Genomic DNA, 24,744 nt, shown 5'->3' with positions numbered 1-24,744 from the left:
CCTTAATATTTTAATACAATCTGCACTCAGTTTTACTTGAACTGATTTTGAGTGCATGAGGTTCTGATGGGCATGTCTGGTGCACAAGTTTTCATATGCTGATTCTTACTACTCCCGATGGCGAAAAATAATGATTTTTTGTTTCAACGTGTATCTAGAGAAGAACCAGTGGGTTTTTTTTGTGTGTGTGTGTGTGTCCAATCTTGATGATTTCTTCATTCTTGTCATATTTCCTGCATTCTGGATTTTTGTAAACTTTACAGTATTCAACTAAGGTGTTGGAATTTGTTCCCAGCACAGATCCAGTATATGTTAATCAACTGTGTGTAAATCATAGAGGATACATGCTAATATCTTTTAAGGTGAAAATGCTGACTGACGAATAAAATCCAGAAGCATAAGCTATTTGGTTGACAACTAACTACATTTTAAATACCAATATGATAGCCATTAATAACCTTTGAAAGATATGCAGGTAATGGAACAATTCTTTGGTCTGGTTAACACATTTTTACGGAATCATCGGGATACATGGAAAAGAAGATTAGGAGTTCGTACATACAAGGTACTGTCTCATAGTGTAGCAAAAATCAGATCTCTTTTTCTGGATGGATAGATAATATTATAATTTTTTTTTTTTAAAAGAATTGCCTGCTTCCTATCTCAAGGATGAAAGACTGTAGTATGTGTAGTGTGATTTAATTTCTACTATGACCTTTTTGTTTATCATTAGACCTAGCAACAGCAACTAACTTTTGAATTATTGCATGTTGCCTGGCCATTATCGTGTAGATCTATGCTTTCCTCATCTTATATTTATTCTAACTTCTATGAATTAGCCTGCTTCACCAAGTAATGTATAGAAATTGCTTTTCTTATTAATTTTTTGGCTTTGTCACTGAGCTGGCTTTTGCGTCATGAGTTTTTCAAATCGTTCTTTAGTTTGTTTCCTGGTATATTCTATTTTTAAAGTTTTTTGTTCCTGAAAGATGAGAATAGAAAATAGAAGATCCAATTTCTGTCAGTTCTGTTGCAAGAGAAAAAAATACATTCATTCTGAATAAATTAGTTCTTTTCTTCTTTTTGGAATCAATTTTACTATGACTGAGGATAAATGCAATATTGATAATGAAATAGGTGGTTCCTTTCACTCCAAGTGCTGGCATACTTGAATGGGTTGATGGCACTGTTCCTCTCGGAGATTATCTTATTGGAAGGTAATTGTTTGCATTTGCTGCAGTAAAAATGTGTTGTTACTGGTATGCAAGGGACTTATGTGGTAATGTTGTTATGGTTGCACAAAGGACTTATGTAGAATTGTTGTCTAAATTCTGTCTCTGAATTTCAGCACGAGAAATGGAGGTGCCCATGGTCGCTATGGAATAGGAGACTGGTCATTTCTCAAATGCCGAGAGCACATGTCAAATGCAAGTATCATTTCTATGTCCTCTTGTTGATAGCTATTTCTTTGGAAAAATTGTCTAGCTTGAATGAGAATAAGAGGATATGAATCACATTCTTATATCCTACTTTCCCATGTTTGGTAAATTTTACTCCCATTCTGTTTACAATCATCTCTGTTTATTTTCCTCCAAAGCCTGAGCATCACGATTGGAGATGAAATAAGAATTTAAGTGTGTAGACAGGGTATATAAATATTATTGATTCCTTAGTTATACAATTTTATTTGTTACCCCAAAACTTGATTCTTGTGTTGCTATCTATTTTTGTTCTGTTTGTAGGTAAAAGACAAGCGCATAGCATTCCAGGAAGTTTGTGAGAACTTCAGGTTATTTTTCTCTGCAGTAGAAGATGCCTGTTTAAAAAACAAAATAATCAAAGTGAAATATGCTATCTATTTTCATCTCATTAACTTAATAGGTACCCTTATGCAGGCCTGTCTTGCATTACTTTTTCTTGGAGAGATTCTTACAACCGGCTTACTGGTTTGAAAAGAGACTTGCATATACTCGGAGTGTAGCAGCTAGTTCAATGGTAGGTGTAATCTGCTCTTTGCTATGACATTGATCTAGATCTGTTATTAATCAATGATTTATTTTCTATGAAGCTGTGTCTTATACAATAAGGAACTGTTTTTAACCAAATTTTTGTTATCCACTGTGCTTGTCACGTGTAGATAGGATAAGCCCTTCCTTTTCTTTTTTTAATTTTTGCAAGTATTTGACTGCCAATTCTTCCAACATGGCATCACCAAATCAGAATCCAATGTGGGCATTTCAGATCGATTATCGCAACCATATTGGATATGTTCTCTTCTATGCATGTAAAATCAGTAGAAGACCAGAAGTTCTTGGCATCTGGGGGAAGGCCAAATACTCTTCCCTCCCCCCCCCAACCCAACCAAAAAAAAACCATCCATAGGTTTTCTATCATTTTTTACCAGGATCTTATGTCTTTTTTGTTTGTTTTCTATCTTTTCTACTTGTTTTAATTTTTCGAACAGCTATCTACATTCTGCATTAGATTTTATCTACAATCTTTGCCACTTGATTCAAAATTAATTCCATTTTCTTTTTTTCTTTTTCCTTTTTTGGTTTTTTGGACTGTTAGTAACATTGGCAACTCTATTCTGTGTCTTTCCTTTTCCGTCTGTTCAGGTTGGCTATATTGTTGGTCTTGGAGACCGACATGCGATGAATATCTTGATTGACCAAGCCACTGCAGAAGTTGTTCACATAGATCTTGGTGTCGCATTTGAACAAGGCTTGATGCTTAAGACACCGGAGCGGGTTTGTTTTTATGTTTGCCGTTTATCTTTCTATTACCTTTTGTGTTATCTATTATTTCAATCATTTACAGGACAGTTATCACTGAATGCTTTGTCTTTCTTTAAATTACCAGGTTCCATTCAGGCTGACAAGGGACATTATTGATGGCATGGGTGTTACTGGAGTAGAAGGTGTTTTCAGAAGATGCTGTGAAAAAACTCTCTCAGTTATGCGGACAAATAAAGAAGCTCTGCTGACCATTGTTGAAGTAGAGTATTTTGGCTCTATTTCTCACTGTAGTTATTAGAATTCATCAGTTTTCCTCTCTTGATAAAGTAGATTTCTTTGCAGGTTTTTATCCATGATCCCCTGTACAAATGGGCCTTGTCCCCATTAAAAGCTTTGCAGCGCCAGAAGGTAATTTAATTATTTTGAACTTTGTGATCTTAACAGTTTGCACTTGCATTCGAACAATACTTGAAGTGGTCTGCGATGCATGCTATATATTTACTTCTACTCGTCCTTGATAGGAAATGGATGATGATTTGGAGACAGGCTTGGAAGGCCCAGAAGATGAATACGAAGGGAACAAGGATGCTGAACGTGCACTGATTCGTGTCAAGCAAAAACTAGATGGATATGAAGGAGGAGAAATGAGAAGTGTTCATGGACAGGTAATTCTCACTATCTGTTATTTACATGCATCCGTTCTTTGGTAAACAGGATTTAGTCTGCCTCTTCTTTTATTTATTTTAAATTTCTCTTCTTGTTGGATAAGCCCAGGATATGCCTGTGATAACAGTTTAGGGTCACAGGCAGACAAGCAAGTAGAAAAATAATCAATAGTCAACATTGTCTGAAGATAAATGGATGAGTAGACTTTCATGCTTAACAGACAATGCATTTTTTTCATTTTCTCTCTTTTTTGTGGTCCTTAAGACCGATAGTTGTTCATTGGAAGTTTTTGCTGTATTTGCCAGGTCTACAATGGTTTTATCTTATTTGATTATACTTCCAATATTTTATGTTTGCAGGTACAACAACTAATACAAGATGCTATCGATCCCGAGCGCTTCTGTCTAATGTTTCCTGGGTGGGGAGCCTGGTTGTGATCAAATTTCAAGTATAGCAAGTGCATGCCGCATGCATCCAAGTATCCAACCTTGTACAGGCGGCTTTTCATTTTTTATGAGACAGCTTGTATACAGAGTTATGTGTTAGGGTGCATGTCTCATCTTGATGGAAAAAGCTGTAAAAAGCTGTATGTAGACATCGGTTTTTTTAAGAAAAAAAAAAATTGATTCCGATTTATAAATTAAATGTGATAATATTATTTAGTTCCTTTTAGGGGAAATCTTTACAGAAGATCTCAAAACATCAGACAAGAATTGATTAGTAGGTGCTGATAATCGGTTCGCGCCTTGAGGGGAAAAAAAAAAAAAGAACTACCTTCATCTTTGTTTGTTTCTTGTTTCAATTAAAATAAAGGTTAAGCTTTGGATGTTTCTGCATAAAAACTGCAGTAATTCACCAAATCGCCAAGATAATGTTATTTTCGTAGTTTTGATTCATTGTTTGCAAGGTACCATGTGCAACTGTCGGTTCTTTTTTTTATTTTTTTGTTTTAAATACTGATTTGCTGGATATGTCCTTGAGATTTTTAGAACGTGCATGATGCATGTGGCAAGCGCGGTTGCTTAAGGGTTTTTTGTTACTGTTGGCAATAGCCCATAGGTTGACCTTAGAAGTTTTACATTCCTTGGGAATCAAGCTAGTAGAAAGTAGAAACCGGGTCCATATAGGTAGTTGCGTATCCCACGTATGTGTGCACTCAGAAGAATTCTCGTGACCTAACTAAATGTAAAAGGGGGAAAATATTCTAAACCAGCAAAGGCTGCTGAGCTGGCAATCTGATTATGGTAATTCCATAGCAAAACTATTTGTATGCGACAAGTAAAGCCTAACACGTCCAATCTCATTTAGATCCCTATTTCCTTTATTAGCAGTATATGCACTGCACTGACCGTTCACCCATATTTGATTAAACGTGCACAAGGGGCTTTAATGTAGTTAATACGTATGCTTTACCCGAGAATCGTCGGAAAATAGACCGCCCTCCCCAAGCCCTAGGATGAGAAACCCTCCTACTTTTTCCTTTTTTGGGTCAAATAAACAAAAACATATATAAATTGGTAAACCCATCCACCTGTCCAATTTACACATGTCCCCAGCACAGGGCCGTAACCCTCTTGCCCAACAACCGAAACTAGATAAGCCCACTTGGTAAGTCATGTCAAAGATAGTTTATGAAAAGACCTGACCAATAAAGTCATTTTACACCGCTTCAAAAATCCAGTAGTTTTTTTATGCTACCGCCTCTCTCTCCGTGAATTAGATTTAGATAGAAGAGAAGACTATATATATTACACCAAAACGGCAGGCTCCAAAACAGCCAGCGCCGCACCCACATCGCCCAAGAAACCAACATCAACATAGGCGGTTCGGTTCCATTAAAATAGTATTAATAATAATAATAACAACTTATAAATACTCCATTGGAGTTGGGTTTCTCGTCTTCTTACACTCCAACTATATCTGCTTGATCCGAATCCCCCAATTGCAACCTGCAACTTGCAAGCAAGGAACCTCATTAGCCATTACGTTTTGCCCACGCTTTTCAATTACAACCAGGTTGTTATTTCTTTATCCGTGTTTTTTCAGCGTCTAGATCCCTATCCCCGCCCCAGTTTATTTGTTCAGCTTTTTATTTTTGCTTCGCTTACATATGTATATTTTAGTATAGCTTTCGTTTTTCTCTCTAATTCGTCGATTTTTCTTTGTAAATTTATATATTGATTTTTCGATTTTGATTAATTTAACATGAATTTTCTTTTTCTTTTTCTTTTTTGTTAATATAAGTCTAGGATTTCTTAATTTTTAAAAGAATTAGATTGTAGTTTTTCTTGACTTTCAGTCTTTTCAAAATGACAAGTACTAATGAAATCACACATGGGTTTAGTATTTTAGCCTCTAACAATTTAACAAAGCATACTTTAGTTAGCCCATCAAAGCAAACAATTAGCTTTAATTCGGATGTAGATACCACCCATTATGATGAAGATGAATCATCATCAACAGTTTCCGATTGCGAAAGTTCGGTTTCTGGTCCCGTCGTTCATCCCCCTACACCGTTTTCTAATGGTTTGATTAGTTTGCAAGAAGGAGACAAAGTTTATGACCTTATAAGCGGAAGATTGATTTCGGGTTTGGGTGTTCTTGGCGCACAAGCAAAGATAGTTTCTATTCATAGAAACTCATTTAGTGGTGTTATGGGTCGAGCCAAAATCCAATCTTTTCAGATTTTTGCGAAAGCAGTGGCTCAAAAATGTGGAGGTGATGCAAATGTGAAGTATGCTTGGTATGCTGGCTCAAAAGATGAAATTTCCAAGATTATAGAGCATGGTTTTGGCTATTGTGGGAAGCCTAGTAATAACGGGATGTATGGTTGCGGTGTCTATCTCTCTCCTGATGATTCCCCTTTGGAATGGTTTGTATTAAACAAGTGCTTCCCTATTTTGGTTTTGGCAATATTTGAATTTTGTGTTTTGTGTTTGCTAATGATGATTTCTTTTTAATAGTGTTAAGAACTCAGCTATTGATAGAGAAGGGATGCGGTATCTGTTGTTGTGTCGCGTTATATTGGGAAAGCAAGAGGTTGTGCATCCTGGTTCTGACCAATATCATCCAAGTACTGGAGAGTTTGAATCTGGTGTGGACAACTTACAGGTGCCAAAGAAGTATATTTTGTGGAGCACTAACATGAACACTCATATCTTGCCGGAGTACATTATAAGTCTTAAGGCTCCCTCTTCCATGAAGGGTAGGCAATTCATCTGTTTCTATTCATCTTTGGAATGGGTGTTGAATTTTGGTTATCAATAAATGACCTAATTTCTTAATTGTGTAGGGTTTGGGAGGGTTCAGGATTCATTGAGAGTGCCAACTTCACCTTGGATGCCGTTTCCAATTCTAATTTCTGCACTATCCAAGTTCTTGCCTCCACCAACCGTTGCTTTGATGAGCAAGTATTATAGAGATCACAAAGTAAGTACTTTTACATCGTTGCTTGTGGCTGGACATTGCTTAGCCTTTTATTTTTGTTCTAATTTTTATGAGCTTGTGTTTTGAACTTGTCTTTCAGGGAAAGAAGGTATCACGTCATGAACTCATACAGCGAGTGAGACAAATTGCAGGAGACCAGCTGTTGATTGCAGTTATCAAATCTTATAGAGCCAAGGTACATATAGCTTGATATGCTTAGTGCTTAGCAGCTTGGACAACTTTATGCGTATGACAATGACTATTACTATGATGACGACAATAAATGTCAAATACTTTAAATCATCATGTTGTGTTTTAAATTCTGTTAGGAGGCCCTACGGTTAACATTAGGGATGCAAATACCAATTTAGTTTTCTCTTTCCATATTTGGATGCTATCACATGTATGTGAGGGATCAGCACGTGATTCACAAATTATCTTGTTTTTTAGAATTGCTAGTTTTTTTTTTTTTGGCTCTCACAATGGCGTGTCCCTCTACCTGCTCTTATGTAGTTGAATGAAATTTGATTGGTTTATGATGAGATGAAAATGTAAGAGTGGAATTGGCAGTTTAGTTACATGTTGTAAACAGAGCTGATTGTGATAGCAATTTATAACAATAGAGAAATATGTTGGGTATACGTTTGTCTTTTTGTTCAACCAAATGGTTGGCTGTTATGATCATCTTAATCCCTGTAATAAATTAGTCCAAATAATATTCAATTTCATTTACTATAGGACCATGGTTATGGCAAGTAGCGAAGGAAAAAGTTATTCATCATTTCTTACTTGCTGAGGTAGGTAGAATCTACCTTTTCCAAGAAAGTTCCTAGAAATTTTATCATGCTAGAAGTAGTAAATCAAGAAATTATTGATGGGCCTTACTTGCGAAGGTGGATAAAATCTTGCTTTGCTGAAAAATATTCTAGTGATATTATTGTCGTATCTTCTGTGTTGTCCTAAGCAGGAAGTCATGGAGGCTTTGCTGAAAAATATTCTTAGTGGGGAATATGATAGTGGAGGACAAATTCTTTAAGTTAAATCAATGCTTTGTACCTTTTCCTCTTGGCATGGTTGAATATTTCCTCATCCAAGGAGGAGGTGTATTGGCAAACTTAGCTCATTATTGAACAATCTTAATCCCTACACCTGATGTTACATCTTAATGGACCAGATTGTACTCCTTATGTGCTTTATTATTTCTCTCTTAGTTTTGCCTTGTTATGTTAACCAAGTGTTTACATACTAGTTGATCTTATTGGAGTATTTTATGTTTGGTTCTCCAGCAACTCTGAGCATCAACTGGATTTCGTCAACATACGATGGCTCAAGATGGAATCATAAGTGGAGTGGAATACAACAGGATGCTGACAAATTTAGATGATCGTGCTTTGCTTTGTTTGGTGGAGTTGTAATGTAATCAAAGACTTGACGACATGAGGGATAAAGGACATGGAACTGACACTTTTTTTTTTTAATCAGCTAATTCAAGATGCAGCAGATGATCATGATAGATTTAGGAATAGGGTAGACTTGTGTACTTGCTAGTTTTTGCATAATGAAAGTTGCCTGTTTCTTTTCTTCAGTTGCTTCATGTGTAAATGGACGTATATTTGATTTCAACATTTGTCCGGCTTTATTGATCAAGAAAATATACGACATCAAAAGATTTTGAATGAGTTATGAGCCAGCCCGACGCTTATCCATGTTAGACTTAGAAGTATTGCCCAAGCTGCGTCTAAAATGTGCAAGTGTGATCAATGATGAAAATCTGATTTGACTTGTAACAAGTGGTCAAGTTTAATTTGATTCTAAAGAAATTGAATTGCAACAAGTGGATCGCTTTTCAAATCCAATTGGGATTTCTGGTCTGCCTTTTGCGCATTATTTTGCTTTTCATGGCGCAAAAATACAAAAAGAAAAAAAAAAGTTCAATTCTCGTCTCAATTATCTGCTGTCCTAATCTTCTTTTTGCACCCCAAGTAAGACGTCAAAACCTGATGTATACATATCGCTTTGTCACATTAATGATGATTAGAAAAACACAAAACCATCAACGATTTGGAAAAGCAAAATGAGGAAAAATTTACACCACACAAAACCGCCCCTCAGATCCTAAGTGAAGGCTGGAAGCCCGAGCCCGCTTTATCTTATCATAATGCTCTCAAAACGGAGAAGGTATTTGATGCCTATGGAGCATTCCTCCTTATCTATTTACTATTTATCACGTGTGAATTTATATTATCACAATTGATTCATTGATTGAAGCAAACACATGGCAAAGAGTAAGAGTTGTCTGTTTTTCACTTAATAATTTAATTGACTTAATTTTAATTAATTAAGACATTATGTTCGTTTGTTTTTTAAACTTAATAAAAATTTCTAGTTATTGAGTCATTAAGCCAAATTTTTTAACTTTTTACTTACTCTAAAAAGTTTAGAGTAAGTAAAAAACTTAAATGATATCATTAAAAGATATTCTTTGAAATATTCCTATCTAATTAATTATTTTTTATCTTTACCTAAATAAAATTTAATAATTAGTATGATTACTCATCTCTATATTTTGTGATAATATAGTGATAGATATTAATATTTTTTATCTTTGTACTTTCTTCAAATTAACATTATTTATCTTCATAGTTTTTTATGAATATTTTTCATATAAAAACATCATGAACTACAATAAAATTATTTAACATATACTGATTTAGAATATAAAGGGTATTTATTATTTGTTTAAAATTTATATCTTGTAACGGCACAAATGTAAAAAGAAAAAAATAATAATTTTCAGATTTTTTAAGTTAAAAAACAAACATCCTAATATTTGTTTTTAGCAATTCAGAAAAAAAAACAAACATATTATTCAGATTTAAATACTTAGCTCTATTCATAATTCAAACTAATTTGGGTCCATTCAAATTTCAAACAAAAAAATAAATGCCACCTAAATAAAAAAAGGAGCAATGTTTCATAGAGCACATAAGAATTTTCTCTAAAAATGAAGCCACAAGCTTTTAATACTCAGTGCATTAACTGTCACCTTATTAGGAATTCACTACGCAATCAAAAAATTGGATTATAGTTTCAAAAAAGAAAATCCCAATTATATTATAATAAATAGGATTTGCTTCTTAAGCTATATTTATTCTAACTTACAACTAAGTAAAACGAGGTGAAAATGAGTTACAGAATCATAGGGGGCTAGGTCAGCTAGTGAGTGAATTTTATTTAACTATTAGTTACATAGATGAAACGTACCTTTAAGGAGACCCTTGTAGTAGATATATAATAGGCTCGTTCTATTCTAGATACTTGGTGCAATCTAAGGAAAGTAAGTAATTTTCAACCAAATCAAATATGTATCGATGTCTTCTAGGATACATTTTGTTGGTAACAATTAATCAAACATGACAAACGATACATCTTCTAGAACTAGTAATATTTATATATATATATATGTGTATATAATGAGAGAGCAACTTTTAAGCCATTCTTTTTACAATAAAAGATGGCACGGATTTTTGAATATTTGGAACTTTGGGAGAAAAGATAAGATTTAACTGTTCGATCTATATCCCGATGCTTCGAAATCTAGCATTGTCGTGAAACAGTCGATTCGTGCTGATAGATACCAACGACGACCCACTCCTGGGGTCTTTTCGTGGACTTTTCAGCAAATTTTTGCTAGCTTTTATTTATTGATTTTTTTTTAATTTTTTAATTTTGTTTAAAACTTTTTGTCAGTGTCATTGGATTAGAGACAATAATAAGATCTTCTTCCATATGTTAAAATATCCATTTTATCTAATCAAAAGCCGTTTAGTTATAGACACGATACAGTGACATTATTTTTTTTAGTTGTTAGTCATATCTAACATCCATTCAAAAGCAATAATACTATGTTTTACCTTATGTGTACGTGACGTGTGAACAATGAATCTAGGATTAATATAGGTCTAAAGAAGTATCAATAGGCTGCGGGCCATGTCTCATTAATTTATTTGGTCTAAATTCTTTGAGCCATCACACGACACCAAGTGAGCATATGAAAATATATATATATGTATATATATATGCTTGCACTGCTAGCTCTTATTGATTGCAAGGGCAAAATTTGTGCCCTTAACTTGATCTCGAAGTTTTATTTTCATATGCTCATTTGGGTCTTCATCAAAACGTGCATTGAATATAACTCATACTAGTATGACTTTATAATAATGGTAACCATGTAATACAAATGATTTTTTTTTTTTTTAAAAAAAAAGAAGATAGTTCCACTGGAACAAACGTGCCTCCCGAGAAATATAAGAATAATAATAATAATAACAATAATTAGGGCAATGTTTTGCGGCATACTCATTCTCAATGAATTCCATTGTCAGCGAATTTAACACAAATTAAATACCTCAAGAGATATAATTGTTTGTTAGGTAACACCAAACAGATTTAAATATCTAATTAATTACGTAATAATCAGAGCACCCCACCCCCCCCCCCCCCATCAAAACCATTAATTGGTGGGTACGTAACATCATCCCAGGGTTGTAGTTAATGATCAAATTATTATAAGGCGGTTGCTGCCTCCTTGTTCCCATTTTGTCTCCAGTAGATTTGGTTGGTTTACTTACAGAACAAGGCTTTTCAAAAAAATCCACATACGAATGAAATACACCTGCAACATATATTCGCATGCAATCTTTATTTTCCTGGTGAAATTTCTTCTAGAGTTAAGCTGTGTACACAGGTGTTACTTTTTGTTATTTCGTGGATAGCATCAACACAGTAGAAAATGTTTCTCTTTCTCTCTCTCTCTCTCTCTCTCTCTCTCTTTTTAATTAAAAACAATAAAAAAAAACGTTTACCTACTTCTTTTTTAGGTAAATATATATGGATATACTAGAAATTAACAACAGCCTTTAGCAATAATTTTTTAATGCACACTTTTACAAGATGCTTCCAAAAATCCGTCCCCTACAACTTAATCCGTGCGGAAAATACAAATCTGTATATATAATATGTATGTATGTATGTATATATATATGTATATATATTCAACTTTATTTTATAATAAAGCTATATGGTTTACATATGCATATGAAAATTGGCCCAAAGAAATTGGATATACACAATGAATATGTGTGATGCATGTATGAATTATAAAATCTACCAACAGAGGCCAATAACTTTGTGAATCGAAGTTTCCCTTGAAAAGGCCAATAATTTAGTACTGTATGTATGATGTTAGCTTAGCAGAGCAGCAGATCCTAAAATTGCCTAATTAAAGGTGAGATGAGGTTGTTAGCATTAAAATTTCTTTCACTTTTTTGGTGCTAAACGTCGCTCTCATCATGATGAATCAGATTGGGTGACAACCAACGAGTTACCAAGAAAGTGGTGGGAATTGCAGCTGCCAGACACGTGTAGTGCTTTAAACTTCGCACGTACGTGCTGGGTGTGTCTGTGACATCTTCTATAACTTACAATGTAAAAATTTAACAAGTATTTGGTAATACATTCAAGTTTCTAGACGTTTAAAAACAAGAAAGCATAATAGTCTCCAGAATCAAGAAAAATTTGGCCAAATTTGGCAAAAGTGAAACGAGAGACGGCGACTTTTGACCTTATCACGATGTATTTGTAAAGGAGGAGAAACACGTGTGGACCCTCTTACGATTCCACGTATGGAGCTAAACTCGTGTTACGTGTGAACAAAGAAAAGAACTTTCCAAGTTACGTGATACAATTACAAAACAAAATACCCAACTTTTATTTATTTATTTATTATGTTAATTAATTAATTAATTAATAGTTTGTTTTTACATTTCCTTTTTTTCCGACTGAAATTTCCTTCCAAGTATGCATACTACAAAAGTCGCGAAGTAGCCGATTTATTGGTCACCCTTACACAAATTCTACGCCTGCGGCTCACCCGAACCAAAATACTCGCAAACAAATAATAGACACTGAATGAAACGGCCAAAATTTTCGCAACCACTCACGCTATATATATTTCAAGGATTAGGATTCCCACACTTTCTTGTTAATTTTCAACCAACTCTCTCTCTCTCTCTCTTTAAAACCTTACAAAAATCTTCTTCTTTTTTTCTTTTTTTCTTGTACTGTAATTAATTGAAAACAGATAGATAGAGGAGGAGCCAGAAATAGAATTAATAGGTAGAAAGATTAGTTTAATAAATTAAGAAAAGAAATGCAGGGTGCAAGTGCAAGCCCAGTTCTGTCGCTGTCGCCAAGCTCTCCGAGCTTCAGCAGCTACTCGTCGGCCAATCTCGCTGAGATTGCAGCACGAGTTGTGGAAGAATTCAGACAGCAAGAACCGGAGTATTCGGAGGATATATTCGACATCAACTGGGAGCGGGAGCGGCAGCAGGAGGAGGACAGGAGGGGAAGCAGTCTTGATGATGATGTGGTGTTGTTCTCGCAACAGAAGCACGAAGAAGAAGAAGAAGAAGAAGAAGAAGAGGAAGAAGAATTTGAGTTTGCAGTTGTTTGTAATAAGAAGCAAGAGTGCTCGTCCATCACAGCGGATGAGATCTTCTTCAACGGTCAAATAAAACCATTGTATCCCCTCTTCAACAGAGACTTGCTGTTATATAATTATGATCAAAACAACGCCGCTGCTCCTTCTCCTGCTCCCGCCGCTTCACCGACGACGACGACGACGACAACCGGGAGAAGTAGCAATAGGCTGCCGTTGGGAAAGCTGATGAGCGAAGAGCGTGAAACCTCGGTTTCTTGTTCTTGCTCATCATCTGAAGCCGACGATCTTGACAACTTGACGCCGGGGACCTACTGCGTGTGGACGCCCAAGCCTTCGAAGGAATCTCAATCCCCGGGGAGGTCCTGCAAGAAGAGCCATTCAACTGGATCTAATTCCAAGAGATGGAAGTTCAGGGACTTGCTTTACAGAAGCAACAGCGACGGCAAAGACACCTTTGTCTTCTTCACGCCTCTCGTTACTGGTAATCACCACAACAAGAAGGCAACTGCTGCTCGTCATCGTCACCACCGTCATGAAGACTCTCAAGATTATAATAAATCTTCTTCTCGCTCCGCCACTGGGACCGGCAAAGCTGCCGATAAAGCTACTGTTAATAAGGAGCATTATGTCAGGAATCGATCCGTTAAAGAAGAAGATAAGAAGCGATCTTTTTTGCCTTATAGGAAAGACCTGGTCGGTTTCTTCAGTAATGTTAATATGTAATGGCTTCACCAGAAACTTGCGTCCATTTTGACCCATGAAGAAGATTCAACACCATCGAACGCCGTTCCAGATTACGATGCCGATGATGATGATGGGGGGTTTGAATCAATTAAATATCTTCATTTTTCTTTGTTTTTATTTAAATTATATATATAGAGCAGTTTTACTTTAGTCATTTTTTTTTTTTGGGCCTCCTAGGGAGCTACATAAATTATATATGATGGTTAATTAGTTCGGTTTTGGCTGTAACTGTTTTTTTGCAAAAAAAAAAAAAAAAAAACTAATTGTGTGTAAATATACAATTATATATAGATAAATGAGTACTTTAGTTTCTGTTCTGGTTTGGTTTGAAATTTCTTCATCCTGGGATCTAGAAATGAATGTTTTTTTTTTTTGGAGAAAAATTCTTAGTCTTATGGCCAATGATTGATTATAGGTGCATTTATTTTTCTAGATTGATTGTACTGCGGTTCTGAATTTAAAAAAAAAAAAAAAAAAAAAAAGCCTCTGCTTTGTATTTTTCAACCAATTTCGGTGCGTAACAAAGAAAATAATCTTTTTAAATTCATTTTATCAGGCCTTTTGTCAACTTTTTTTATTTTTAGTTTTTTATTTACTGTGAAAATGTCAACTAGTTGTTAATATTTAAATTCTTTGACATTTTCTTTCCAAAATTTTTAATGTTTAAATCTGATATAATTTAAGTATATTAATCATATCTACTTGGCTATCGTGTGTAACCATGAAGAAGCCTTCATAGTCACTCAATATTTTGGATAATTCTTCTTCCATTTCAATCCGATCAAGATTGCTCATGCCGACCAAGTCGTGGGATGTGAAGTTAGTGTAAAAAAAAAAAAAAAAAAAAAAAAGCCTACTAATATCAGTCATATAATGAAGATCACATCAATTGCGGCACCTTATTGGAATGTACGATAAACTTTACATCATTCTATAATCATAAGTTGAGAATCAATCTACTGTTGTTCTGCTTCCCTTAATTTATAAAATTGAAGTAGGTAAGAAAAACGAACGATGCCCCTGCTAAGTGCGGTGTCAATTGATTTTGAATTAAAGCAAGTGGGATAAATTATTATTATATTTACAAGGAAAAAAATCATCAGATTTTCCTTGGAATGCACTTGGGTCGCAAATGGTGAGGGTGAAGTAGACACCCACCAAAACTTTTACAGCCAAATGCCTTTAGCTAAGGGTCCCATCTAAAGTAACCCTTTGATCTTTTGTTAATCCAATTTCCAATTGAGTGAGCCTTGGCAGTTTGTGTCGGGTGGGATCCATCGGGACGGTGACTTAATGGATCCCAGTTACCGCATAGAGATGGAGGTAGCTGCCAAGCAGTATCTCATTAAAATGTGTCCTGCTCCAACATTGGATTGGAAGACCTATGAATATGACGAGTCTTTTGGTCTAAGTCTAGTTGTACCTATCTTGTCATTTTGCCCTTCCGCCAAATCTGGGAAATTGTGCTAAAGTAGTTATAAGAGAAATCTTTTTCATCTTCCTATTCCTATCCATTTAGAAGGAAACGGCAGCAACTGTGGAAACATCTGAACATGAAGTGTTTTTGTCAAAAGAAAACGAACTTATTAGAACGAACGCACGACGCGGTAAAAAGTGATTATAATAAAAAAAATTCAAGATTAATCTTGAGGCAAGGCTAGCACGTTATTAGGCAAATGTAATGAAATTGTTATGACTAAAGAAAGAAACTCTATTGTCACGGGATGAGTGTTTTACGCAGCTAACCCGTGCGGCACTTAGACAACTTTGCCGAATGTTTCTAAGTAAGCCTAGAGATTCTCGAACAAGAGAAGAGAGCAATTGAGCCAAAGAAACTTATATTACACAAAGAAAGATTACAATGCTTGTTGGATACAAATGCTTAATGCCATCCCATATTTATAGGGGAGGCTTTGCCTAACTTTGCCTAACTTTACCTAACTTTGCCAAACTTGGTCAAACTCTAGATTATTTTACAATTTCCTAGCTATTTGCATGTGCTGAAATTGTATAAAGTATTCTAGAATATTTACATGTTCACATGTACTAGAGTTGCCTAGAACCTTCCGGAATTGGGCCAAGCTAGCACTCTTGGCCTTGTGTTGGCTCTCTAGCCCGAAATTGGGGCAATTGGGCTAGCGAATTGGGCGGTCCGCAACATCCTCCCCCACCTAAGCTCGCGGCGTCCTCGTCGCGCTCTCGTGCTTGAAGTGCTGGATGTGCTCAGCGAATTGCCACAAATCATCTTCCCGTTCCCAAGTGGCTTCGCTCTCGGGGAGGTTTTTCCACTTCACCAAGTACTCGTTATGTGCTGGCACGCCCCTCCTCGAAACCGTTCTGTCCGCAATGATGTAGTCCACATCTTTGTCGAATGCGGTGACAACGGCAGTTGGCGCGCGCCTCGATTCTCCGCGACTTGGTTCTCTCATGTCTTCATGATATGGTTTGAGAAGGCTCACATGGAAGACCGGATAGATCTTGAGTCTTGGCGGAAGTTGGAGTTGATACGAGACGTTGCCTACACGTCGAACAACTCGGAAGGGTCCCTCGTAGCGCCTCACTAACCCCTTGTGAACTTTCCGCAAAGTCTTGAATTGTTGGGGTAGGAGCTTGATCATGACTTGATCTCCTTCCTTGTACTCAACATGCCGTCTCCTTATATCAGCCCATTTCTTCATTTTCCTCGCGGCTTTGTCAAGATAGGCTCGCGTGATGTCCGCTTCCTCATGCCATTCGCGGGCGAGCTTGTGTGCCGCGGGGCTTTTCCCTCCGTAAGTCGAGGCTATGGCATTGGGGGTCATGGGCTGGAATCCCATGATGATCTCGAACGGACTCTTGCCTGTAGCCTCGCTTCGTTGCAAGTTATAAGAAAATTGGGCGATGTCGAGTAGCTTCGCCCAATCCCGCTGGTGAACGCTCACATAATGCCTCAGGTACATTTCGAGGAGGCCATTAATGCGCTCGGTCTGCCCATCCGTTTGTGGGTGGAAACTTGTCGAGAACTTGAGATCGGTCCCCAACATCTTAAAGAGCTCCGTCCAAAACCGCCCAGTAAACCGAGGGTCTCGGTCGCTCACAATGCTCTTCGGAACTCCCCAAAGCTTCACAATGTGCTTGACGAATAGGCGGGCTGCCTCGTCCGCTTTGCAATCGGCTGGTGCGGCAATGAATGTGGCATACTTGCTGTATCGATCGACAACAACCATGATGCTTCCGCAACCTTCGGACTTGGGCAGCGATGTGATGAAATCCATGGAGACACTTTCCTATGGCCTTGTTGCTAGTGGTAGCGGCTCCAACAATCCTGCTGGAAGTTGATGATCCACTTTGTCTTGTTGGCACACAAGACAAGTTCGCACATATGCCTCGATGTCGTCCCTCATGTGCGGCCAAAAATACGAGGCTTGAACTAGTGCGGTGGTGCGCTCGATTCCTAGGTGACCGGCCCACTTAGAGTCGTGGCACTCCTTGATTACTTCCTTCCGCAAGTTTCCCCACCTTGGCACGAACAGCCGATCTCCCTTGGTGAGGAGGATGCCTTCCTCTTGCCAAAATCGTCTTGTCTTTCCCTCAAGCAACTTCTCCAGCAAATCCTTGGCTAGCGGATCTTGTTGGAGGCCTTCCTTGATGCGTGAGACAAGGTCAGACTTCGGTTGGCTCATGCTAAGTGTCGCCAATTCGGCCTTGCGGCTTAGAGCGTCCGCAACGACATTGGTTTTCCCCGGTTTGTACTCCAGCCGATAGTCGAATTCCGCAAGGAAATCTTGCCACCGTGCTTGCTTCGGACTCAACTTCTTCTGAGTTTGAAAGTAGCTTGTCGCCACGTTATCCGTCATAATCGTGAAGTGCGAGCCAAGCATGTAATGTCGCCACACCCGCAAGCAATGTATGATTGCGGTCATCTCATTTTCTTGCACCGTGTAGCGGCGTTCCGTGTCATTTAGCTTTCGACTCTCGAACGCTATTGGGTGGCCTTCTTGCATAAGGACTCCACCTATGGCGAAATCTGAGGCATCCGTTTGAACTTCGAAGGGCTTGGTGTGGTCCGGAAGAGCGAGGACTGGTTCCTCCGAAATTGCCTTCTTCAACTCCTCGAATGCACGTTGGCACTCTTCGGACCAATGCCACGTTCTGTTTTTCTTGAGCATATCCGTCAAGGGTGCCGCCTTGGCTGAATAGCCCTTAATAAAGCGGCGGTAGTAATTCACCAGCCCAAGGAATGAGCGAAGCTCGGGTACTTTCGAGGGAGGCTCCCAATCGAGGATGGCTTTTACTTTGTCATTCTCCATCATGATCTTCTCGCCCGCAATCTTGTGGCCAAGGAACTCCACCTCTTGTTGGGCAAACGAGCACTTCTCTAGTTTGAGGAAGAGCTCATTGTCTCGAAGTACTTTGAGGACTTGTTGCAAGTGTTGGGCATGATCCTCGAGTGTGGTGCTATATACCACAATGTCGTCCAAGTACACGACCACGAAGCGGTCGAGGAATGGTTGGAGTACCTTGTTCATGAGTGTGCAAAATATGGCGGGTGCATTAGTAAGGCCAAAAGGCATCACAAGGAATTCGAAAGACCCGTACCTTGTTGTGCATGCTGTCTTCGGTTCGTCTCCCTTGGCGATGCGCACTTGATAATACCCGGAGCGCAAGTCAAGTTTGGTGAAGTACCGCGCTTTGCCAAGCTGGTCGAACAAGTCCGCAATCAAGGGAATCGGATACTTGTTCTTGATAGTGATCTTGTTGAGTGCTCTATAGTCGATGCACATCCGCAGCGATCCATCCTTTTTCTTTTGGAAGAGGACCGGTGCACCGAATGGGGCCTTTGAGGGGCGAATGTAGCCTGCGTCCAGCAAGTCTTTGAGTTGTCTTCGCAACTCCTCTAATTCAGGTGGCGCCATGCGGTAGGGCGCCAAGGCTGTTGGCTTCGCGCCTTGTTCTAACTCGATCGCATGATCTACCTCTCGCGGAGGTGGGAGCTTCTTCGGAAGTTCTGGAGGCATCACATCCTTGTAATCTTTGAGGACGGCTTGAATTCGTGGAGGGACTTGGCTTGGCGACGTTCCGCTATTTCCTTCCTCATTTAGTTCTCGAATGGAGACCAAGAAACTTGGGTCCTTCTTGAAAGCCCTTTTGAATTGCATGGCGGAGACTGTCTTCTCCTCGGACTTGCCTCGCTCCGTGGGTACCATGCATGCTTTACTCCCGTCGAGGATGCTTAGGGAGTTTGTAGCGAGCAGTGGGAAGGCATGGACTTGGTCAAAGAATTCCATGCCGAGGACCATCTTGAAGTCGTCCATGGGCACGATGGAGAAGTCAAGCTTTCCGCTCCACGTACCAAGTGTGATGTGCACGCCTTGTGCGATTCCCGCAATTGGCTTGGCGGGTGAGTTCACAGCCTTCATTGTGCCTCCTTCTTTGGTGGCCTTGAGGCCTAAGCGCTTGGCCTCGTCTACGGACACAAAATTGTGTGTTGCTCCCGTGTCTAGCAGCGCGCGAACGGACTGACCGTTGACCTTTGCGCTTACATACATGAGCCCTTTCTTGATGAGTGCGGGCTGTTGGCGATTGAGTGCGCCGAGGCGTTGGAGAGAACCCATGCTGAGTTGGGGTTCTTCCGTGGACATTGCAGGGTTGCTCTTGAGTTGGGCAGCAAGAGCATTAAGCGACCTCTTCTCCGGACAGTCGCGTACCCAATGAGGACCATTGCATATGAAGCATGGGCTTCGCGGCTTTGGCGCCTCCTTCTTGCCCTCCGATTTTCCTTGCCAACTCTTGTTGCTAGGCGGCTTTTTCTACCCCCAATCTTTGCGGTTGTTGCCCTTGTCCTTGCGACTCTCTCCCCCACCTTTGCCTTGGTTGGCCTTTTTGTCCTTGGATTGGGTAGAGTATTCGGTGAGCGACTCCGCAACGGCAATGGCGTCGTCAAGTGTTTGAACACCACGCCTATCAAGCTCGGTCTTGGCCCAATCCTTGAGGCCATCTTTGAAGTAAAAGAGTGAATCCTTGTCGGACATGTCGCTTATCTCCAACATGAGGGTAGTGAACTCGTTGATGTAGTCCCGAATGCTACCCGATTGCTTGAGGCGACGTAAGCGCACTCGCGCTTCCTTTTCTGCATTGCTTGGGGCGAACTGCTTTCGGAGTTCTTGCTTGAAGTCGGCCCAAGTGTCAATGGCGCAAATGCCCTTGCCCATCTCGCCATGCTTGCGACGCCACCATAGTTGTGCAGTGCCTCTAAGATAGGTAGGTGCAGTGCCCACTTTCGATGCCTTATCTCGGACACCCATGGCATCGAAGTATTGATCCAGCCCAAAGAGGAAATTGTCCACGATGGTGGCATTGCGTGTGCCATCGTAGGTGTCAGGCTTTGGCACGTCAATGCGGCGCGCATCACTCGAGTTTGCGGAAGCTGGACTTGTGGAGAGTGTGCGTTTGTGCCATGCCCAATCCGAGCGGACTTCATCCACTTCCGCACGGATAGCACGTAGTTCGTCCCGAACAAAACTACGAAGTTTGAGTAACTCATCATGGAAAGAACGAAACTCACCTCGGAGAATGTTCGCTTGCTCATGGATGAGAGCTTTTGTGGCCACCGTGAACTCGGCGTATTCTCCCTCGAGACCATCCACTCTTTCCTCCAATCCCACGAGGCTATCTTGAGCGGCGAACAATGCTATTTCGAGAGTGCCTACACGAGGCTCCAACGCATCCACGGATAGGGCCTTGGACTTGCCGCGAGTCTTGCCTTGGGCGCGTTCTCCCTCTCGGCCACGGCTTGGTTCCGGTGGAACATCCACACCAACAACACCCTCTTGTGCTACGTTCGAAGGGTTGGCCATTGCTTCGTGAGCTAATTTGCGTGCGTGCAAACCTTAGCTCTGATACCACTTGTCACGGGATGAGTGTTTTGCGCAGCTAACCCGTGCGGCACTTAGACAACTTTGCCGAATGTTGCTAAGTAAGCCTAGAGATTCTCGAACAAGAGAAGAGAGCAATTGAGCCAAAGAAACTTGTATTACACAAAGAGAGATTACAATGCTTGTTGGATACAAATGCTTAATGCCATCCCATATTTATAGGGGAGGCTTTGCCTAACTTTGCCTAACTTTGCCTAACTTTACCTAACTTTGCCAAACTTGGTCAAACTCTAGAGTATTTTACAATTTCCTAGCTATTTGCATGTGCTGGAATTGTATAAAGTATTCTAGAATATTTACATGTTCACATGTGCTAGAGTTGCCTAGAACCTTCCGGAATTGGGCCAAACTAGCACTCTTGGCCTTGTGTTGGCTCTCTAGCCCGAAATTGGGGCAATTGGGCTAACGAATTGGGAGGTCCGCAACACTATGCTGCAATTCACTCTCTCTTAGTTGAGCCGCCCCTGCAATTGTACGGATTAAGTTTATTCGTTTTTCTATCAAAAAGATGAGAGTACTACTTGCATTGTGCTGAAATAGAAATGATTTTGGTTGATTCCAATAACTTTCTAGCAGAAAATATCAGAAACATTGTAATTTGAAATTTAGTGATACTATACGCTCTTGGGGGGAAAAAGAAAAAGATAATCAGTAAAATAATTGAAGCGACGATTGTGGTTGCTGGCTTGCAGCTTCATGTACACATTTCCATAAAAAAAAAAAAAAAGAAACTGGGAAGCAGCTGTCGGGTATTTTCAAATTTTCTTTTTCTTTTTTCAATTGGATATGCAATGCCAAAGCCTGTAATCCTCTAAGCACGCACAGTCAGAGGCTCGCAGCTACAAAATTTCTTGGGTACTCAGCCAAATCTCCCTAGATACGCTATTCCACAGCATTCGCACTTTCTTTGCACAGGAGCAGAGCTCTTTTTCTACATTTTTATTCCTTATTAAGGGGTTAAAGGCGAAGGAAAATGGTTCGCACAAACAATACCATACATCATCACTAAAGCAACCAGCATCTTATCTTGATTGATTTGGAAAAAAAAAAAATTCACTTATTTGAACAAGGGGTTTTTTTCTTCTCAAATAAGAAATTAAGGGTCCATTATATTTAAGTTTATACAATTATAATATATAGTTTGAGGCTCCGCCGTCTATAATTAACAAAATTGATACTCGAAATCTGCACCACATCTACTTTTTTCTTGATTTGGGATGAATCAATGAATTACATGAGATGTACCTAAATATTGTGCATACCATGTGTCGGTAAGCCACTGGCCAACATTTTACAAATGAAGAGCAAAGTTCCTTGAAATATCATACATTTGGATAACTTCCGAGTTCCAATATTGTCTTTTATTCATAAGGTAAAGTGAGCGAGTGAGTGGGGCGAGCGAAAGAGAGGATTCCTCAATGAGTAGCTTATAGCTGGCCATGTTTACTTAATGCTCCCTTTTTTTCCCCCTCTTCAAAATGGCAGACCGTGTTTTATCTTCATGTCTACGTCCATTGCCAATGTTTCGTCCAATAAAATGACAAATCTCTTTCAAGACTCTGAACGTATTAAGCAAGCATAAGATTATAGTAGAAAAAAAGTGAGAAAAAGACCCTGCTGCCGTCTGCTTTTCTCATTTTACATGACTCATGACATTTCCATACACACAACGGAGCATAATATAAGAGGATTATTAGATGCTTGTTTTAACATCGGATGATAGAGAATGTATTAGCTCTTTGAAAGCAATCTTTTTTGTTTGTTGTGCATGGTTGGGACCCCATAACATTGAAAATGTATCTAATAGTTAAGTAAAGTTCATTTTTTTTCTTTGTCCCAAAAAAAAAAGGGGGGGAAGATTAATCTTTCATCGATCTATATAAGAAATTAACATACGGTCACATATTAATTTTCCACTAATAATGATTGGTATTGACTCTATGAAGAGAGATAATGTGACAAGTTCTGTTAAATCATCCGTGTCTAGTGGGTGTTTGATGGTACATTGCATTCCATGAAGAAAAATCGAAATCTCTAATCCTATGTGCTTCCAAGATGATGAATCTCGAACAACAAAAACGTTGTTCTCTAACAGCTAAGGGAAAGAGCCTTGAAATGCTGCTTGCACTAAATTGTACATCTGTTCCCACTGAACTTTCTGCTTTTCTATTGAGTAGAGTCAAGAGTGATTATATTAAACTTTAAATTGTCTTAATTTGTCAATAAGTCCATGATAAGTTGATAGCTTTAAAATGTTCCAATTAATGATTCAACGTCGGCACCGACAATAATAATGCATCTTAAACATGAAACGGATGAAATACCAAGGTGATAAAAAGCGTTCCAGGTTCTGTTGTAAATTCTGATGAACTTGATCAATGCAGCAAGATGTGTTACGTAGACCATAATGGTCTATAAGTTAATTAATTCATAAGGGTCTACCTCTAAATAACACTACATGTTTAATTAATACCAAAGTGTATGTAGGCTTGGTACCGCACTCGATTGGCTGAAATAAAGCAATTGAATCATAGTCACACAACACTGCTCCGTTTGGGGTTTGCTATTACGTACTTCATTTACTTTGACGATTTTGCTGCGAAAATTAAATTTAATTTTAATCAAAGGACAGTGATTCAATCCGGATTGGATCAAATATATTATCTCCACTAATTTATGGCAATTAGTACTTCCAGTTTAGATTTATGTAATATTTATTCGTTTTTACTTAATAATTAACGTTATTATTCCATATTAGAAAATAGTTTCAAATAAACAACACCAAAATGGAATAAGAATGATGATGATGATGATAATAATAATAAATAGATGCATTTACTTGACAACTAACGCTCTCGTCTTCTGGCTACATGCTCAATAATTAGTAGATGACTTCGTGGCATCCATTGTTCATTTCCAAAACCTCTTCAAAATGAAGTAATAATGTGTACGTCCCGCAGCTTTCTACGAATAGGGATATTATCTTTTTCCATTAGCACTATCGGAAATGGCAATCCCGGTAGTACTATGCAGGTCGACACTCGAGGGTATGTTTGTCTTTTTGGTGTAGAGTTAAGGAACAATTTGATGTAAACATACCAACTAGTTCCGGCTTGTGGAAACGCAAAAACAGATAAAATCCAAAAGTAATCCATTGCCCTTCACAAATAATTCAATTTTGTTGGGTACATTCTTCATCATTTTAGACTTAGAAATACGGAAGGTTTACGTGTGTGTACCAACCCACTCAACCCTGGATTAGTGCGGTTGGGGTAGGGTTTGTAAATTTTTATAACCTAAATAAGTTAAAATATTTCAATCGGCCAACCTGCACAAGTATTATCTCTTTTTTTTTTTTCAATTTTGCATTATTCAAATATTAACAGTAAATTATTACTTAATATTAGATTAAAATTAAAATTAAAATTGAAAAAAATAAATATAAATGAATTTTACTTACCTATTTTTAACATTAAAATAGCTTCCTGAAAAAAGTTGAAACTTTTTTTTTAAAAGTTTGAAAAATAATACTTTATTATTTATTATTATTTTTCTTTTTTTTTTTTGCTGAAAACTCAACCCAACCAACCAATCCAGCTCGCTGTTACATGGGTTTTTTTTTTTTTTTTGTTTTTAATAGCGCTGGTATATGGGTTGATTAGATTAAGTTTGATTAGATTATATTTTTCACGAGTTGCATTGTTTGCAGGCCGAAACTTTGTTAATGTCGCAAGATTTAAGGCTAAAACCC

General features: G+C 38.5%; 3 protein-coding genes across 13 annotated transcripts in view; all 3 read left to right on the top strand.

The window, feature by feature from the left end:
* The window catches only part of LOC18047376 (serine/threonine-protein kinase ATM), a 38,004-nt gene extending 34,047 nt beyond the window's left edge, over positions 1-3,957 (top strand). For 9 of the 10 annotated variants that reach the window (XM_024189791.1, XM_024189790.1, XM_024189792.1 and 6 more), the window contains 10 exons: positions 476-565; positions 1,138-1,217; positions 1,349-1,427; positions 1,743-1,789; positions 1,896-1,995; positions 2,619-2,750; positions 2,863-2,997; positions 3,081-3,146; positions 3,260-3,403; positions 3,764-3,957. In XM_024189791.1, the coding sequence (XP_024045559.1) occupies positions 476-565; positions 1,138-1,217; positions 1,349-1,427; positions 1,743-1,789; positions 1,896-1,995; positions 2,619-2,750; positions 2,863-2,997; positions 3,081-3,146; positions 3,260-3,403; positions 3,764-3,841 (951 nt within the window). In that variant the 3' untranslated portion in view covers positions 3,842-3,957. Of the gene's footprint in view, positions 1-475; positions 566-1,137; positions 1,218-1,348; positions 1,432-1,742; positions 1,790-1,895; positions 1,996-2,618; positions 2,751-2,862; positions 2,998-3,080; positions 3,147-3,259; positions 3,404-3,763 lie in introns of those variants that run through there. The other variant, XM_024189793.1, reaches the window with a different exon arrangement.
* Positions 3,958-5,078: 1,121 nt separating this feature from the next.
* On the top strand, positions 5,079-8,509 carry LOC18047375 (probable inactive poly [ADP-ribose] polymerase SRO5). Of its 2 annotated transcripts, XM_006439760.2 has the most exons (6): positions 5,079-6,276; positions 6,368-6,609; positions 6,697-6,833; positions 6,931-7,026; positions 7,569-7,627; positions 8,117-8,509. In XM_006439760.2, exons 1-5 carry the CDS (start codon positions 5,714-5,716, stop codon positions 7,587-7,589), a joined length of 1,059 nt encoding a protein of 352 aa, XP_006439823.1. In that variant the 5' UTR covers positions 5,079-5,713; the 3' UTR covers positions 7,590-7,627; positions 8,117-8,509. The 2 variants fall into 2 exon arrangements, with proteins under 2 accessions (XP_006439823.1, XP_006439822.1); XM_006439759.2 differs by lacking the exon at positions 7,569-7,627 and having other exon boundaries at positions 5,085-6,276.
* A 4,180-nt stretch (positions 8,510-12,689) lies between these two features.
* LOC18047374 (histone H3.v1) lies at positions 12,690-14,213 on the top strand. The gene is given in 2 exon segments (XM_006439758.2): positions 12,690-14,055; positions 14,057-14,213. Coding segments are annotated over 2 exon segments (1,044 nt in total). The 5' UTR covers positions 12,690-13,044; the 3' UTR covers positions 14,090-14,213.
* The last annotated feature ends 10,531 nt before the right edge of the window (positions 14,214-24,744 follow it).

The sequence above is a fragment of the Citrus clementina genome, unplaced genomic scaffold (assembly GCF_000493195.1).
Source record: "Citrus clementina cultivar Clemenules unplaced genomic scaffold, Citrus_clementina_v1.0 scaffold_3, whole genome shotgun sequence".
NCBI classification, from domain to species: Eukaryota; Viridiplantae; Streptophyta; class Magnoliopsida; order Sapindales; family Rutaceae; genus Citrus; species Citrus x clementina.
The sequence above is the reverse complement of the archived record's forward strand: the minus strand, read 5'-3'. Positions and strand labels throughout refer to the sequence as shown.

Bases quoted from the DNA above. Each gene is read 5' to 3' on its own strand.
- LOC18047375 (XM_006439760.2), top strand. From the start codon at position 5,714: ATGACAAGTACTAATGAAATCACACATGGGTTTAGTATTTTAGCCTCT. The intron at 6,834-6,930 runs GTAAGTACTTTT...CTTGTCTTTCAG, and splicing joins AGTATTATAGAGATCACAAA to GGAAAGAAGGTATCACGTCA. The intron at 7,027-7,568 runs GTACATATAGCT...CATTTACTATAG, and splicing joins TCAAATCTTATAGAGCCAAG to GACCATGGTTATGGCAAGTA.